This window comes from Gopherus flavomarginatus, chromosome 3 (assembly GCF_025201925.1).
Source record: "Gopherus flavomarginatus isolate rGopFla2 chromosome 3, rGopFla2.mat.asm, whole genome shotgun sequence".
In the NCBI taxonomy this organism is placed as follows: domain Eukaryota; kingdom Metazoa; phylum Chordata; order Testudines; family Testudinidae; genus Gopherus; species Gopherus flavomarginatus.
The window spans coordinates 26,579,728-26,599,288 of record NC_066619.1 but is presented as its reverse complement, the minus strand read 5'-3'; the positions used below and the strand labels follow the sequence as shown (position 1 = coordinate 26,599,288).

The following is a 19,561-nucleotide window of genomic DNA, read 5'->3' as shown; positions in this document are numbered from 1 at the left end:
CTCCTGACCATAACAGTAGCATAAAGAGTACCATTGCCATCAGCTGTATCTTCAAGGAAGTCTAAGTTATCGACAGCACAAAATATCAACTTACCCTTGATGAGGTCTGGGGGAATGGACAACCCTTTATTCAGTTCCATGCAGCAAAGAACTTTGTTTGCAATTGAAATCTCCTGGTAGAATACTTTGTTACAATCTATGGAGAAGCCAATGCTGTGCATATGTAACACTGATCTCTCTCTCTTCCCGCCCTCCCCCTTGTTAAACCAATAGCGACTTGTCATGGTAAACTACACATATGCTCCGCAGTTATGTATGTATTGGAAACCTGCCTTGCATTGAAGCACTTATATACGTGTGTATATAAGGCTTTCTGATAAAATGGCAGCCTTCTTCTCCACTTGCTTATTTTCCTTCTCATTGGTGCTGACGTCACTGCAATCACTAATGCACCACTTAAAGAAGTAGTACATGTCATATGGTATTATTTTTCAGGTTTGGCATCGGCTTTGGATCCCTGAAACTCCCACATACTGCAGGACAAAAAGCTTTTCCACAAAAATTTAGCAGCTGCAAACAGTCTTCATATTACTGTTGACATTGGTGCTTTCTTCCACTTTTGATAGAGCCACATCTTTTGTAGCTTTTAAGGATATGCATTGTGATTCAATTCTGCAGATAGGATTGCTAAAAAGAACATCAATATCCCACAGTTCATCTTCAATAAATGCTCTAAGAGCCTTTCTTGTAAGCATTTGTTTGTCTTCAGTGCTAGTCAAAGCACATACTTTTCTGTACTTAGCTTCTGCATCAGCTATTGACACTTCTTCCCCATCCATTTCAACCTTTGCAAAGCAATTAATGAATTCCAGCTGTGGTGCTGTAGAAAAATGGACATAGGTTGCTTTTTACCTATTGACACAACCCATTACATACATTCTTGGTGTAGGATTCAATGTGATACACAATGTCATATGTGTGGGCATCTTTCAGGTCAATGCACCCACTTAACTTTACTTTCCATGCAATGTTCAGGAAAGCTCTACAACCTCATTCCCTATGAACCCATCCTAAGGACCTCCTATATGCTTCTGTAAACGGGTTGGGACTCACCACCTGGCGCCTCCTGCTGGTAACTCTGGGAATTAGCTCGATTCCAGTGGAGCGCCCCCTCCTGGTGGTGTCCCGTCCATTTTTCTGCCCTCAATTGACATTTCTGGACCAACGTTGCTCCCTGCTCGTTGGCGTCCTCTTCGAGGCCACTGCCCTCTGGCAGTGCTCCCTAGTCCATCTGCACCCCCTTCCGGGGATCGATCATCAGCAGTCCTCCATTCCAGCCATCATGTGCACCACACGCCCTACCGTCTAATCCCTCTTGGCAGGGATCTGGTATGGCCTATAATGGCCGCTCCCTACGGCCAATGGCTGGATGTACTGCAAGGAGGAAGGGGGGGACCCAGGCCCGCCCTCTACTCTGGGTCCCGGCCCAGGGACCCTCTGGCATCAGCCTCGCTGTCCTCTTTCTTCCCCTCCTCTGTCTGTTTCCCTGGGCCACTTCCCCTACGGTCCCTTGCACCAGCTAGGCTCTTCCTCTCAGGGCCTGCAGCCTGGTGGCTATGGGCTAGAGCCTTCTAGCCTCCCTGAGCCTGCCCAGCACTGCACTGTCCGCGGTGCCAGTCTCCCCCCTTGGAAACTGACCTTCCCCTCTCAAAGGCCAGGGACAGACTGACCACTCCTGCTCTGGGCAGCCTTTATATATGGGTGAGCCTGGCCCTGATTGGTTCCCTCCAATCTGGGCCCTGATTGGCTCCCCATAAGCCCTTTTCTGATTGGCTCCCGGGCTGCGCAGGCTCCCTGGCCTGCCACAGCCTATCCTCCCAGGGAGTGGAGCAGTCCGCCCCACTACAGCTTCCCAAGATACACAGACAAGAGGACCCAGGCAGACCCATCACATCTGGCCACAGTACTCTTACTGAAGGAATATCAGGAGTCCTTAAAACCATACACAAACCACTCTCTGCACAAAGGCCCAGCTTCCTCCAGGACACAACTGATTTCCTCCAGAAACTCCAACATTAACAGCCTCCCTCAGAACACCATCCTTGCCACCATGGATGTCACCTCACCATGGATGTCATCAACATGCCTCACTGTGATGGCATTGCTGCCTGCCTCAAATATTTACAAGATAATGGACAACCTTCAGACCTCTGCCCCAAACACATTGACAAACTCATCCATTTCATCTTTACCCATACAAATTTTACATTCAACAACAAACCATGGGAACAGCCATGGTACTAGGATGGTTCCACAATATGCCAAATACCACCTCCCCCAACCTTGCTAAGCTCATCATCAGAAGCTAGTTAGCCACAGACCAGAACACATCAGCTCAAAATGGAACCAGACACTGCCAAAACAATGAATGTAAAATTTGTAGATCTATTTCTGCTGCTATGATAGCCAACACCCCCTACAACACACCTTTCAAGATCCATGGGTCCTACACATGCCTATCACCACATGTGGTATAGCTCATCCTGTCCACTAAATAGCCCAGTAACAACTAGGTGTGTAAAACAAGATGATTGCGATACTCTCAAATGAACTCCTCTCAGTCCTTATCCTCAAAGGAAACCTGTGCAACCCCTTCAAAAGATGAGTCTGGGAGCTTAAATTCATAACTTTAGTAGATACTAAAAATCCTGATCTGAACAGATTTATGACTTATTAAAACAACCTATGACCCACTTAAATCCTCCCCCTAGCTTCCCCCTACTTTTCTTCCTTGTGACTGGAGAAGTGTTAATGGGCTACTTCAACTTGAATGGTTCCTTGCATTAACTATTTATGCTAAAGAATCTATTCCATCTTGTATTTAGTTGTGACTCTCTCTGAGTACCTTTCCTAGACCTGAAGAAGAGCTCTGTGTAAGCTCAAAAGCTTGTGTCTCTCACCAACAGAAGTTTGTCCGATAAAAGATATTACCTTATTCACCTTGTTCTCGGGACCAACATGGCTACAACAACACTGCATATTAAGACTTTGATTAATTTACCCTTTTTATTTCCATCTTATGTGTTATCTGCCCTAGTTTATGTTTCTTTCTATTGGCTTCATATGGGTTTGATTTTTTCATCTAAAATGACCTCCTGTACTTTGCCATTTAATCCCATTAATATTTTTCTTGCCTTCTTGTTTCCTTTGTTATTTAGGGGTAAGCATACTTTCTGTGACTCCATTATGATATACTTAAGTAAATGCCATGACGAACCTATGGATTTTAATATACTCTTTACATTAGGGTCTTCTTGACTAGATGCTCACCTCCAGATGAACTTGATCATATTCTTGTCAGTACTGCTCAGTAGTTACTTCTTAAAGTAGTAGTTACTACTTAAACCAACTCTAGTTTTAGTCTTAAAGTCTCTAGTCTTAAACCAAATCTTACTCTTCTTACTTCTTAAAGCAACTCTAGTTTTACTTAGGATTCAGTTGAGTGTAGTCTTGCTCTTGTGTGCATGAGAACTAACTGTTCCATCATGCAATCATTTAAATTGTCGAGAAATTGATTCTCTTGTTCCACTGTGACATATGACCACTTTATATGTGGGTATGAAATCATCCATTTTTACTGCTTTATTATGCTCTTTGATTTTCCTTAACAATGTGTGCTCAGTGGGGGAGATTCTAACCCCATTTTCAGCCCCTTCATTTTAGGTGAAAGAGTTGAAATAACCTAAACAGGTTCTAAAAGTCCTTTTTCTAGCCAGGGGAGAATTCTCTTGGTTCAGGAGGATGCTGTCTTCCTTCTACAAGCTGTCTTCTGGAAGCTCTGGAGTATGAGGCATGCCAGGGATTGTTGGGGTAGGGCTGTAGCACATAGTGTTTCTGGACTGCATTGATGCCTATAGGCAGCCAGGGACATACTGCAGTAATTCACACAAGCCCCAAGGACTAAGTTATGTTGGGGTTTATGTCAGACCCAGAACTGGGAGAGTGTTAAGATAGTTTAAAGCCACTTTAATTCCCGTTCTCTTAGGCTAAAAGATCTGTGAGTTTTCTTTTAAAGATGCAGCACAGAATATCACCCAATATATTTTTCTTGGTAGTATAATCCTCCTAATTTCTCTGGGTGAAGTCCCTTACCAGTTGGGGGCTTGATAGAAGTGGCTCCCAGCACTTCTTACAGAGCAGAAACTGGGGGAATTGAAACAGGGACTGCTTGCTTCCCCCTCTGCTTGAGAGACAGAAACAGCTTGGGGCCAAACTAGCCACTCTATGGACAAGCCAGGCACCCAACTGCAGGCCCCAGATAGCCTGCACATGGCTAGGACTGCCCCACCTGTGAGCTGAGCACAAGCAGGAACAGTTTGTGCAGATAGAACTGGCTGCAAAGTGACAAGTTACAGCAGTTGGAGGGGAAGCAACTCAAGGGTTACTCAGTGCAGTGGAAAGTAAGATGCTGTTTTGTCTCTTTCAGCCAGGGGACCTGAGACTGACCCAAAGCCTACAGCTCCACAGGGAAGAGACTGAATCTTCTCACTCCACTGTGCCTGTAAGGACTGCCTGCCACCCAAGCCTGCTGTTTCCCCTGAACTAGAAACCAGGGATGGCCAAGGCTTGTGGCCACCAAGGACCTCTCTTCCAGAAGAAAGAGCTGGGACACCACCAGTAGGGTGATCAGACAGCAAGTGTGAAAAATCAGGACAGGGGGTTGGGGGTAATAGGAGCCTATATAAGAAAAAGACCCCAAAATCAGGACTGTCCCTATAAAATCGGGACATCTGGTCAACCTAACCACCAGTTTTAGTTCTCATTGATCTCCAACTCCACCAACCATGGCCTATGGGGAGACTATGCGGGCATTTTTGTTATTTTTACTTAGTTTGTGGGCATTTAGTGTTTATTGCTGTGGGATTGCTTGGTTACTCATTTGTATGACATCCTTACTTCCCTTTCTTGTTCCTTTCCCCTTTACTAACCACTACATGTGAGCATGTCTCATCTGAGATCAAGAGCATGTCTCATCTTCTGCAGATTCCTCCATGATGAGGGCATAAAAATCATTAGAGGTTCAGGTTCCAAAAAATGAAACTATCTGGTGGGACATCAGCTATCACAGATATGACCTTTAATTCCTGATTTGATCAGAGACTCTTTCCACAGTAAATAAACCAAAACAAAAACAAAAAAAACACCCCCTCCCAACACTTCTACTCTTAACACTGTTTGACCTCCTGCATTTCTGTGCTCCCAGAATCACCTGGATGCTTTCTTATAACATATACATATATTTGAAATCTTCCCTAATATCAAATGGATGATCTCAAATTATCAAAATTTCATTCTTTCTATTCCTGGATCTGTGGCTCTGAGGCAGCCCTGCCATATGGACTGCCTAAGACTCTCAGGCTTACTGATGATTCAGGCTGCCAGCTGGCCTGGGAGTCTGGAAGCCCTAGTGTCTTTAGTCCAGGGCAGCCCACATGTCAAGGCTTCCCTAGAGCCACAGACCCTGGGAGCTCCAGGCAGCTGCTGTGTGAAACTATCAAGGACATCAATTTCACTCAGTGGCTGTCAGGGTCCTCGGGAGCAAATTTAGTTTCAGAAACACCATGTCTGGATGTTTCTAAAACAAAATATTTTTGGAATTTTGGTTTTAATGAAATTTTAAAATAGCAAAATTTCCTGTGAACTTGAACTCATGTTTTGGCCAATTCTATTTGTATTGGGTGATCTTGCAAGTGCCATGATAAGGCTAATTACTTGCAAGCTGCAACTATAAACATTTTAAAAACAATCACTGTCAACCCTTCGCTACCTTCAGATGTTCCTTATTTACTGAGTTGTGCTGTACATTATGGTTTACTCTCAGATCTCTCATCCACCTCACTCTCCTTACTGTTTGGCTCTAGTACTACTTTTATGGTACCTTATATACCTGGAACTTATATACTCTCTTGCTTCTAATGCTTTCTCTGTCAGTCTTCAAGTTTCTCTTTAAAACTCTCTTCTTCCATGAATCCTTCTTACATTGGTTTCTCACCAATGATTTCTCCTTTACTTGAACTACAAGGAAAGAGGGTCATGTGGCTAAAGCATAGGATTGGGAATCATCAGATGTGGCTTCCATTCCTGGGACTGTCACAGATTTCTTGTGAGTCACATGACTTCTTTGTATCTCAGTTTCCTCATATGCAAAATAGGGATAATAATGCTGTAACTACTGTACCTAGCCAGTACACTTGTGTGGAGAAAGGTAATTCCATTTCACAGAAAAAACAACGAGGAGTACTTGTGGCACCTTAGAGACTAACAAATTTATTTGGACATAAGCTTTTGTGGGCTAAAACCCACTTCATCAGTTGTATGGAGTGGAAAATACAGTAGGAAGAGGTGTGTGTGTGTGTGTGTGTGTGTGTGTATATATATATTCATGTATAACATGAACAGATGGGGGTTGCCTTACCAATTCTAACAAGACAATTCAATTAAAATGGGTTATTATTAGCAGGAGGAAAAATCACTTTTGCAGTGGTAATCCCCATTTTTTCATGTACTATGTGTGTGTGTCTGTGTGTGTATATCTATCTATCTATCTATCTCTTCCTACTGTATTTTCTACTTCATGCATCTGATGAAGTGGGTTTTAGCCCATGAAAGTTTATGCCTAAATAAATGATAGTCTCTAAGGTGCCACAAGTATTCCTCGTTGTTTTTGCTGATACAGATTAACACAGCTACCACTCTGAAACCTGTCTCCATGTCACAGGGGATTTCATATTTTGAAATTTGATTTTGTTCCAATTAGGAATGAAAACCAAAAAATTTGAAAATCTCTTTGTAAAGGAAAGTCCTGGAGTCTGTGTCTCCAGGGCAGTCCACCTGGCTGGCTTCCTCAGAACTACAGACCCTAGAAGACCTGGGGTCCCGGACTCAGGGGCAGTTCACTTGTCTGGCTTCTTCTGAGCCATGGATCCTGGGACTCCAATTCTGGAGCAGGTTTTCTGGCTGGCTACCCCAAGGCTGTGGACCCTGGAAGCCCTGAGACTGAGAAGCAAGCTGGCAGGAAACCAGACATGTTTCACAAGTTGCCTGGCAGGCAGAGTTCCATTGGAACTTTGTTGAAATAGAACAATCTGCACAGGATGTTTCGATTTTGATGAACTGAATAATTCTGTCAGAACTCTCAGGGCTGCTATGAAACATAGTTCATTAATATGCATTGAGATCCTCAGATGGAAGTTATTTAGAAGTGCAGAATAATACTGTCCTATTTTTAAAATCTGTTTTGAAGTAGAGGGACAGTTTTTAATGTCAGTTACACTGATGTAAATCCTAAATAATTCTACTGAAGTCACTGGAATCACACCAGATCACTACTGGTGTAAGTAAGATCAGAATCTGGCTCATGGATTATATCCCATTATATGTGTTACAAAGGTTCATGTACAATTAAGGTGCTGTTAGCCACTTTGTAAAAATTATAATAATAACTATAATTATCTTGACATACTTTTCTGTCTGGATATCACTCCTGCTGCATCCTCTTGAGAAGTGCTCATATTTTTGGTCCCTAAAATAATGGCTTCCAACAGATAAGTTATTCTCTCTTAAGCAGAATGGAATACTGATTTTAATATACTGGTCAGTTTACAAAGTTTCTTTATTAACTTTACATTTCTCTCTTTTCCAGTTCTCCCTGGATTGGAAGTTGACATATTCTCTAACAGCTTATGATTCTTTCCCATTTACTGTACAACAGTTTCAAAATATCTACATCCATTATAATCTTTCCTTTATATTGGTGAGGCATCCAAAGGCCAAAGTTAGGATCCAGGTCTCATAGAGCCAGGCATTGTATGAACACCCAGGAACATACTTTGTCCTTTCCCTAAAGAGTTAACAATCTAATTTCAGAGATAGTCTTATGTAAGATTTTACAGTGTCTTGTATTTGTGTTAAAATATCCCACATCAGTTTGTGTTCACACATTTACAATGTATCCATAACTACAGGTAGGAGTCCTTTCCACAAAAGATACACTTTTTTTGGTTCTGTCTTATATCTGTTTTACCTAATCAGTACATCTTAGTTTTGACTTCTTGGATGTACAGTTGTGCATGATACTTTGTGGAAAGTGCCCACTTTCATAAAATCATAGCCAGAAGAAACCTTGAGAAGTCACCAAATCTAGCACCTGTCACTCAGATGGACCAAGTAAACCTAGACCATCCCTGACAGGTGTTTGCCCAACCTGTTCTTAAAGGCCTCCAGTGATGTGGATTTTATAATCGCTCTTGAACGCCTATTCTGGAGTTTAACTACCCTTATAGTTAGAATTTTTTTCCTAATACCTAACCTAAATCTCCCTTACTGCAGATCAAGCCCATTATTTCTTGTCTTGTCTTCAGTGGACACGGAGAACAACTGATTACTGTCCTCTTTATAATATATTGGAAGACTGTTATCAGGTTCCCATGTCTCAAGACTAAACATGACCAGCTTTTTCAATCTTTCCTCATAGGTCAGGTTTTCTAAACCTTTTATAATTTTGATTGTTCTCATCTGGATTCTCTCTAGTTTCTCTGCATCTTAAAGTGTGGTACCCAGAACTGGATTAGGTACTCCAGCCGAGGGCCTCACTACTTCCAAATAGAGTGAGACACTTATCTACCATGTCTTTCATATGACGCTTCTCAACAAACCCCAGAATTGTATTTGCCTTTTTTACAACTGTATCACATTGTTGACTCTCATTCAATTTGTGATCCACTCTAATATCTGGATCCTTTTCAGTAGTATTACCACTTAGCCAATTATGCCTCACTTTGTAGTTGTGGATTTGATTTTTTCCTTCCTAAGTGTAGTACTTTGCACTTGTCTTTACTGAATGTAATCTTGTTGATTTCAGACAAATTTCCAATTTGTCAAGATTATTTTGAATTCTATTCCTGTCTTCCAAAGTGCTACTAATCTCGTATCTGCAAATTTTATAAGAACAAACTTCACCTCAGGTTCAAATATTTAATAAAAGTATTATATCATTGTATGGTACTGGAACTAGGAGAGACCTGTGTGGGATCCCACTAGATACATTCTCCCAGTTTGACAACTGGTAACTACTTTTTGAATATGGTCTGTGAACCAGTTTTTCACCCACTTTATAGTAATTTAAACCACATTTCCCTATTTTTCTTATGAGAATGTCAAGAGGGACTGTGTCAAAAGCCTTACTAAAATCAAGATATATCATGTTTACAGCTTCCCTCAATTCATGAGGCCAGTAACTCTGTTAAAGAAGGAAATTTAGATTGGTCCTTGACAAATCCATGTTGGCTATTACATATAACCTTATTATCATCTAGGTGCCTATAAAATGATTGTTTAATAATTTATGCCAGTATCTTTCTAGATATCAAAGTTAGATTACCAGTCCCTAGGTCCTCTTTGTTCCACTTTTTAAAGATCAGTACTATGTTTGCCCTTCTCCAATGCTCAGTTATTTCAAAGATAATTGCTAGGAGTTCCAATATTGCTTTAGCTTCATATCAGACCTCATATGTCATAAAGTTTCATATCCTATTCTAACTCCTATCATTCATTCCCTCTAACTCTATTGGGAGGGAGTCATAGGTACCATGTCACAATCCCATTTATAAATAATATGCTCATTATTTTCATTAGTTCCTGAAACTGTTTGCTCTTGCAATGTGCATAGCACTTTAACATCCAGAATACACGATCTCTGTAGAGACCTATCATAACTCCTGATTCCTGCAATGACCACCCATTAATGTATGAAATCTAGTACTTGAGTAGTCTAATTGTGTAATTGAGGTGTCTGTCATAGTGTTAAACAAATGTTTGTTGAATCAAACTCTGCTTGTGCCAAAAGTATCTTATGCCTGTAAACACTAGGGGGTAAAGATGTTTCATTTCGTGCAACATAGACTCTTGTGAGGCACATTGTCAAAGGAATTTTGAAAATCCAGTTCAATTATATTTCCAAGATCTCTTTTATCCAGCATTTCTTGACACACACAAATAATCTGAGTAGGTTAGAGCAAGGATTTCCCATCACAAAAGTCAGGCAGGCTGGTTTGTCCCTAATTATATCATGCTTATTTAAGTGTTTTTATAATTTTTAATGATCATTGCAATCATATCTCCTGGTATTGAAGTAAGACTTTCTGATCTGTAATTCACAAGATCACCTCTAGCAACTTATTAAAAGATAGGTAGGTTCCTGTACAACACTTGCAATCCTCTAGCTCTCTGGTATACTAGCTGATTTTTAATAAATTGCATATATTTGCTAAGCCACTTCATTCTTAAATTTCTTAAAAATTCTTGGATGAATACTGTCCAGTATTACTGAGGGAACAGTCTGTTTAATGTATTGATTTGTTACAGAACTTCTGTTAACTCTTCAGCCTCAGCGTCTCTCATCTGTATCTTCCCAACATTCTCTTTGGTGCTCAACCTCTTGAAGGATCACACCTCTAGGAAGGGTGGTCCATGAAGCATGATCCTGTAATCCTGTTGCATACAGGATTAATGAATGTATATTCACATCACCTGCAGATATGGCATCTACAAATAAATCTCCTGGTCTGTTAAACATTTTTCAGAAAGGGCTACAACTCACTCACCCTAAAGACTACACTAATGGCAAAAAAAAGGCTAGGTGAAAATAATTGTAAGAAACACCAAAATCTGTGCACTAGACAGTGTCATCTGTGAGTTGCCTTTTCGGTACTTCCAATAATATCTGATTAAGTAGAGTCTTGATAGATTGATACCCAGACAGGTGTGTGGCATTTTTTGTTTCATTTGTAAAGTTGGTCCTCATGAAATTGAGGAATGGCTATAATGAACTAGACGCAGTTAGGGCTATAAGTAGACACATGTAACCTTCTCTGTATACAGTGTTTCACCTAAGGCAGATCAGCCAGGGTGCACAACACACCTCTTATTCAATCTTACACCTTTCTTGAACAAACATTGTGTCAGTTCTGCTAATTTGCAAAGAAATGTGGAAGCCATGCCAATATCTAGTAAGAATAAGTATAAGACCATCTGACTGATTTCTATTTATGACCTAGAACCCATCCCAAAGGCCAATCTCCAGATTTGTAAAAAAAAACAAACAAGAAAATGCATAGAAAACACACCTACTTATTCTATACATGAAGGTTTAATATTAATTGTTTGAACTACCTCCAATTCCCTTTGTCTCTTCTTCTGCTTACAACTATCACCTCTTCCTTTCCCCAAATCACCTCTTTCAAAAAATTCCTCAAAATGCAATTATTTTGGATGTCTTTTTACTCTTAGTTAGCTATCACTGGCTGTCACTCAGCCTACCGTATGTAGCCAAGGATATACCAGATAGTCACAGAAATCTAACAATTTTCTTGATTCATACTAAAATCCTTAAAACCAGGAGCCCTTTATTTACTTTCCAAAATACTTTTCCTCACAACTCATCTATAAACATAATAGTGACACATAAAATGTTACTTAATCTGCCAGATCTTGCTGTCTTTGGAATTACCCTGAAATACGGTTTAAATATTAACCTGGAATCTAAAAGATTATATTATGTTAAGGAAAGGATAGTGAAAATTTCGGCCTGAAAGATGAAAGTTTCAGAAATTTGTAAGCAACTGAATCATAGATTAGAAAGGGTCAGGCAACCTTAACAATAGTTTTTACAATACCTACAGCTAAAATAGTGTTTTTTATCCCCTTTAGACATATGCTGGGTGTCATGCAAATATACAGCCCATAAAATGACCTTCAGACAAAGTTCAGGTCACCCATTCTATCTATTGTAACATATTTTTTTCATAGAGCCTTTGCCCTGTCCTGTTATCTTTTTACATAGAGAATTGAAATCACAGTTAAAGCCATACAAACATCTTTAATGCTATGCTCATGCCAACTTCTCACATTCCATGCAACATAGCCTTCAAATCTAGTCTGTAAGAAGTAGTCTTAAATCAGCTTTAAGCAGCTCAGAATGAGTTTTTAGAAGGTCTCTGACATCTATTTAGAAAAAGTTATGATATTAGTACAATTTGTATATAGAGTGCAGTAAATGTGTACTTTCTGCACACAGATTTTATGACTGCTCCAAAATGTTATTTTTTAGCACTATTCTACCCTATGATAGTTCCAGAGTTTGGAGCACAGGAAGTTTGTACATATAGTTATTTATCTAAAAGAACTTCTACCTTGGTTGATCTGTACATTTCGATTCCCACATTGACCAAGTATGTGATTTCTCTGTACTGTATGTGGCTTTAAATAAAATAATAGTCATTTGAATTTTTGGATGCTGTTTAGTTTCAAACTATGAGTGTGTAATAACTGTAAAATCAAAAGTATGGTAGCATTGTAAGAAGTAACTGATAAAGAAAACTTGGTACATTTGAACTTTCAGGTTTTGTTCTGTTGTAAGAAAATTAAAGTGATCTTTTACATTTTTTTCCCCATAGTGATTTTTTTTCAATCTTAACTCCAATTTCAGTGTTTGTCTGGGAATACGCTTGAGGCATTTTTGAAAAGTTTGGAATTATTCAATGAGAGGAGTCAGTGAGGAGCTTGTGAACTGTACAGGTTCTTATGTGTCTCTGTCCCTTTTGCTCGCTGCCAGGTGAACCCTCAGTGCCCTGTGTGATGTGCTCATGCTTGCTCACCTAAAACCACACCTTAGTAGCCTGACGTCTTGATCCCATCTGAATTTTAAGCTCCCTACCTCAGGCACTGTGGCCATGTGCACTTACAAAGTGTATATTGAGATCATGTGCATCTTAAATGGGGAAAATTATACCTCTCTTCTCAAGCTACAGAGGGCCCTTGAGCAGCAGCATAGGAGCAGTTTCACCACACCAGGGAGGTAAAATGTGGGTACACCATGCACATCACCTGTGTGGCTCAGAGTTCTACGCTTTTGTGGCATGAGGCAGGAGGATCTTCTGCTGTGCACATGCTCTGATCCTTCACCTATTCCAGCCATTAGGCTCAATTAGCAGTAACAAAGCAGCACCGCTTTAACTCTATGGACTGGGGAAGGCATTCCTTCCCTTTCCCCCATGGAGTGTCCCAGTGCACAGCTAGATTAGTTAGACTGATCACTGTGAAAAGATTTTAGCTAGAGAGTTCAGTAGGGTCGTGATCACCTCACAAAATATGCAGGAACTATTGCTTATCTTATATACTCCCCATTCTCCTTTAGCACCACTGGACCTCTCAGTTTTAGTAGTGCTTCTCTGTGACTAGCTTCACAAGAGTTCTACTCATAAACTCTAAGTGACTTGAGCTTTTCCCTTGGGTAGCCACCAAACTCCACTGGAGTTCCTGTGGAGTTTCAGAGTTCTTCTGGAAAAAATCTGGACTCCTGTGGGAGTTTTGGAAACTGGGTGGTGGGCAGCAGGAATCAGGAGAGACTATACAAGAAGGGAAGCATGGGGGAATGGAACAGCCATTGAGATTATGCCAAAGTTTTTGGTGAACATTTCAAAGTCTGTAAGACCTCCTGCAAACTTTCCAAAAGTCATCAGGACCTGCAGCACACCTTAGAAGTGCTACTGGTCATTTTGTTATACTTAATTCACTAGTGAACAACTCCCCAAATATGCCTTTCTCCAGCTCAGAATAGGTCCTGTACCCTAGAACTTGCCAAGATCACTGAAAAGCTCATTTAAAGTTTCTAGACAACTCATTTTGCAGACAAAAGAACTTACAGAAGTTTTCAAAACTTTAGAATGACCTATTTTTTTCTACATCATATTTCTCAAAGATAGCTTGTTTGAAATCAGCTCCAATTTTATAAAACTATAATAATAGTAATAATGAGCCACAGACCATAGATGCAAAATTTGACACCAAAAGGAACTTTCTTGAAGGTTTCAGAAAAGGTACCAAAACCAGGAATATTATAGAAGTTAGTCTCAGCTTTAGCTCTGGAGAAACTTCTGACATCTCCATATCAATAGCTTAATTTTTTTACTTTAATTGTTTTTATTGCAGCAGCCAAGGAAGCCTTTTATCTGTACCCTAGCAATTGATTCTGTGCTTTCCCCTCAAAGATAACTGGCACTTTGCAGTGCCTTCTTTCATCTTTCATGCTTTGCAATAGCATGTATACACCCATCCTTTTTCATCAGTTCTGTTCATTCTCTTCAATTTTCATTGCAGTAGCACCTGAAGTTAGAGGTAATAGATACACTTTCCCTTATCTCGTGAGGATCACGATGCTATTTCCCTGTTCACTATGCTCTTGCTTATAGGTGAGTGCTAGGTAATGTCAGTTAAGTCAACAAAATATATGTGCACAAATCAGATAAATGTATATCCATTTTCTATGAGCAAATATGTATCTATGCATTCATAACAATTGTTACATGAACTCAGATACCCATTTGAAACTATGGTCCTGTAATTGTGGGCTAAGACCTATGATCCTACAAATTTAATCTCTACCAGATTCAGTCCTGCTTAACAAATGAAGTGGGAAGCGCCATATTAAACCTGTTTTCCCACCTTGACAAAACGGCCAGCAGGAAAGTGTTGGTACGTAACATTTGATTTTACAATTAGTGAATTCAGTCCTTTTTAAAGTTGCTGTACTGACAGCCCTGGAAACTAAAGCCCTTGGTTTATTTATCTAATTGTTAGAGCCTGGGCTGTCAGCAATGAAAGCTTCCTCAAATGTGCTCTGCCTGCTACCGCTTGGTGATGTTTCAACCCTGCCATGGCACAAAAACACAGTTCAGTTTTCATGTTCATTCAAACTCTGGTCCTTTTACTGTGATAGCCAACAAGGTTGCCAATTCATGCTAACGGTGATTAGTTTTGTGATGTGGACTACTGTCCACTAGGAACTACACCATGCCCACCATCTGGTTTTATGTAGATTCCCAAACAACTGAGAGATGGTAACAAAATTTAGTCGTTACCAACCTGATGCAGAGTGACAATTTAGAGGTGTTCATACTCTTAAGCCATCCAGTTCCCTATTAATATATATTTCTACCTCAGCATACCAGTAACAGGAGGTCTACTTATTTATAAGAAGTTGCTCTTTTGTTGAGAGCCATAGATATGCCTCCCCTTTATTTGTGCATATAATGTAAGTTTACACATCATTTTACAAACATAGGCAAATTCTGCTCTCCACTGCACTAGTATATCTAAAGTAATGCTTCTGAAGCTGCTGGAGTGAGAGGTACTCCAGATATACCACTGTATGAGTAGTCAGAATTTGTCACAATGGCCTTTGCTACAGTGGAAATTTTCAACAGTTCTAGCATCACTGCTGCTCCACTAGTGCTAGCAATGGTGGATGCACTTGTGAACATGAGAGCCTATATGAGTGTTCCCACCATTGCTAGTGCTGGGGGAACTACACCAGTGCTAGACCAGTGCTGGAAGAATTGCTAGTGCCTCATTGTAGACTTAGTGATATACCTTGCTGTGAGCAGATTAGTCTAAGAATTAGATTGCTTTTGAATTAGATCATATTTTTAACTTCAGATCCTATAATGCACCTTCCTCAGTGGACAACCAGTTAAAATACTTTGTTTTATGTTACTGATATTATTTAATTTTTTTGTTGACTGTGGCAAATTCTTACTTAGGAATCAAAACACTGTTAACCAATTACTCTTGATAAAAAGTGAAAAGGTGCTATTTCTGTTAGGGGTATAAAGTAGGTACTGTATTTGGCCCCCAGACTGCATTTTCTGTCAGCAAAAGACCACCAATAAAATGGAAATTCTTACAAATAATCCTACAGATATGAGAAACAGTAACAGCAACAATGATGTCTGATTCCTAAGGAAGCTTAGGAAATGAAACAATCAAATCTACATAAGGAAGCATCATTACAGCAGTCTCTAAAGGTATTAATGGGACTGCTCACCCAAGCAGGATTTGGCCTCATTTGTAAACTCTAAAATTTGGCATGTGGGTGAGTGGATTAATATGTTTAGGCTTGAAATTAATCTGATCACAATTTTTTTTTATTACAGAACCAAAATCTACTTGCTCCACAAAAGAAGGAATTGTTTTATTCAGTGCAAAATGATATTGTTTAGATAGCGAAATTCTAGTTAAGAAAAATAACAATTATGAATAATAAAATATTTCTGTATAGAACACTTTTTGGTGAAAATTCATTGTCTTCAGATAAAAGTCTTTCCATCAAATCAATCTTTTATGTAGCTAAAAATATTTTAAAAGATTTTTAAATTTTGGCACATTCTAAATCCAGCAGTGCTCATTTCGCGGGCCAGACCCTCTCCGATTTAAATTAATGGAAGCTGAAAAGTTTGAGCATGCTATTTGATCTACTGAATTTCCACCATGTATAGAAACAATGTCTGATTAGTCACCATCCTGCGGTCCTTGAGCAGGTAGAACTCTTATTGCCTCTCAGATTGTATCTGAAAGATGCAAGTGTAAGAATAAGAGTAATTGAGAAAGCATGACCTTGGATTTAGGTTTGTGTTTTATTTTATATTCGTCAAGGGAAAGCACAAAAGGTTTAGACTCTGGGTTCTGATCTCTGATATTTGGCTTGTCTGAGAAGCAAATGACCCTATAATTAATATTGGGGACTTCTGTCTCTCATTTCAACATGTTAATTGCATGGGTTAGTGGAAAGTGACATTCTGAGGCATTGTATTGCAACTGCTTTTTGGCAGAAACAGATTTTGTTTGATTATTCAGTCCTTTTGTTCTGTTATAGTAGGGTTGATTCTTAAACAGAGGAATTAATAAAACAGCTGAATTAATGTCCTTTACCAAAATGATTCACCGCTTTGAATACTAGAATAACTAAAATTATACTTTTTCCAAAACTTCAACATGCACTTTCATAGCCAAAAATGCTCCAAGCCAGCAAGTTATTATCAGTGGAGATGAATTTGGGATCTCTTTCAGAATGCTAATTGCTGAGGCCAAATGACATTTTCTAAGGCTGTCAAATGCAATGGAGAAACAGAATCTCCCTATTGATCAAATTACTCACCAACAATGACAGCAGTGACGGTGAGGAGCACAAAGGCATTCCTCACTAGGTAACCTTTAACATCATCCTTAGTTATGCTCTGCATCTTCTTTTTTGCCAGGAGTGTACGTTTCCGTACTCCTTGCTGAAAGCGCTCCATCCTACTTCCAGATCTTGGATCTTCTCCGTTACTTTTAGTCATCTATATTTTGAAATGTGATTTCTTCTTTTATAATTTACTGCTGTTAAAATCTCTCCAGAAAGACAGAAGACCTTCTTCCTTGGGAAGTGCAGGAGGAAGCTAGAAGACAAGATATGTCAAATGTCACAATAAGTTAAACTTCAGAGGAATGATTAGTCATATCTACACATGCAGGCAAATACTCATCATATAACAAGCAGACTTGGATTATTTAGATTAATTAGTTGATTGCAGTATGTGGTAAATAAGTGAACCGGTGGTGGAACCCTGATTTGAAAGTACAGATTTTGTTCAGATCTGTATTTCTGCATCTGCAGGGAATGGGCCTGATTCTTCTTTCACATTGGTATAAATGAGGAGTAACTTCACTGCAGTCAATGGAGTTACAATACTATAAAATGGATGTCACAGGAGAATCAGCTGCTGTATATCTATAACTATTGATCAAGCCTCATTTTCATGTATTTAGCAGGCACATATTTATCTGCACAGAATCTGCCTATCCCACCTTTCAATGAAACTTCTGATAAATATCTTTTTAAATCATAGCATTCAGAATATTATGTATTTCAGATGTTTCTAGATAATTTTAATGCTTTGTCCTGCATTGATTTCTCTTCTGTTATATTGCAAAACACAGCAGGAATAGTTTCTCTTTACTTACTACTCAGGAGGTATGTCTTTGATAGTAACATTCCTCTTTGAAGTGTGTAAGCTACTCTGAACACATCTGTAAAACATCAGAAGATGTAACCCAGTTAGCCTGTTTCTTCATGTTTGTTACAAGTTCACACTACAGATAATGCTTTGCATTGATATGATCTGATAAAAATCACACTACAGATTTGCCTTTAAGATTTTTTTTTAAAGTTTTCTTTAAAATAGTTGGGACATGTTTGCAAGATAATCTACTTTTCCTTTCAAACATGCTGTAATTTTTTTGACTGCTTAAAATTAATTTATTCTGTAATTAAATCTGCACAAAACTATTTTGCAAAGTGAGAATCTGCTTTTCCATAATGTTGGATAACACATTTATGCCTGCTATCTATTCTAGTATTTCTCTAGTAGAGTCACAAATTCATGAATGGATATAGCTGGCTGCACCACTGAAATCCATTCTCAATTATATAGGTAATTTATATCTTTCTGCCTTCCTACATCTATTGCCTAATTAGCTTTGCAGAAAGCATTTAGAAAGTTCAGGTTTTGGAAGAAGGATATTTGAAGGGGCTAATCATGTTGTTTAAAAAGGTAAGAAAATGTTTTTGATGGGATTTGGTCTTGCTCTTGGAGTTAATATATGTTTAAAACTAATATGTTAATATACTGTTCTCCTTGCATTTTAACACATTGTAATATGGTTTTTTAACAAGATTGTCTATATACACACACACGTCCGATTCCCCCTTTCCTGTCTTCCCCTCTCTCCTTTTGTTTAACAAATGTCTATTTTAAATTGGGAAAAGCTATAATATTTAATTAGTCTTTTTTTAATTGGCTGCAGAGCGGGGAGGGGGGATAAGTTCTTAGGCTGAACTAAATGTATTGTGTATGGTATTTTTGATCGTGGAGGCATGACTGCTGTGTGTTTGAAAGATTTTTCTTCAGAAAATTAGTTTGCAGTATTTTGTAACAAGCTTATAAATTCACCCAGCCCCCTTCTCCCTCCAAGACCAGTTAACACAATATCACCCCAATCTGCTCTTTTTAAGTAAGATTAAAATCAAGAAAGAACATTCAGTATACACCTCAAAGCATCATCATATCAAATGACCTAGAAAAGTATTTTACAAAAGAAGAGAATGAAAAACGAAAAACACCAATAAAGAAAACAAGCTCACCTTTTCAAATTCTGCAATGTTCCCAGCACAAAAGCCAAGCAACAAGGTAAATTTCCCAGTAGGTACAATAGAGATGGAAAAATTCAGTGAGCAAGAGAAGTAGAAGACTGACAATATGCATGTGCTCTGGATACAACAACTTACTATCACTGCAACTTAAGAAAAGGGGAGGAGACTATTAATCCAACTCTGGAAAAAAAATAAACACAACTGAAGGAGGAATAAAAGGCTGAGCTTCTGGAATATTGATTAGTCTTGGCACAGTAAAAACAGGGTTGCTTTCTTTGTTTTTTCCCTTTAGACCACTTTCACGCTTTGTCAGTTCAGCTTCATTAGAAATGCAAAATCAGGACTCAGGAAGAATTGAAGAATGACACACAACACAGAAGGCTGGAAGTCTTTGTGATTAGAGATTCCAAACCAGGAGTCTGTAAAAATTAAACATAATTATATAACATTATTCCACTACTTTTTCAAAAAAATGGT

At 39.0% G+C, this 19,561-nt stretch overlaps 1 protein-coding gene across 1 annotated transcript in view; it reads right to left on the bottom strand.

Annotated features, from left to right (window-relative positions):
- Positions 1-19,243, bottom strand: part of SLC1A3 (solute carrier family 1 member 3) — an 82,191-nt gene extending 62,948 nt beyond the window's left edge. The window contains exons 1-2 of the mRNA XM_050943795.1: positions 19,076-19,243; positions 17,051-17,330 (exon numbers count right to left, since the gene is read on the bottom strand). Of these exons, the coding sequence (XP_050799752.1) occupies positions 17,051-17,231 (181 nt within the window). The 5' untranslated portion in view covers positions 17,232-17,330; positions 19,076-19,243. The remainder of the gene's footprint in view (positions 1-17,050; positions 17,331-19,075) is intronic.
- Between the last annotated feature and the right edge of the window lie 318 nt (positions 19,244-19,561).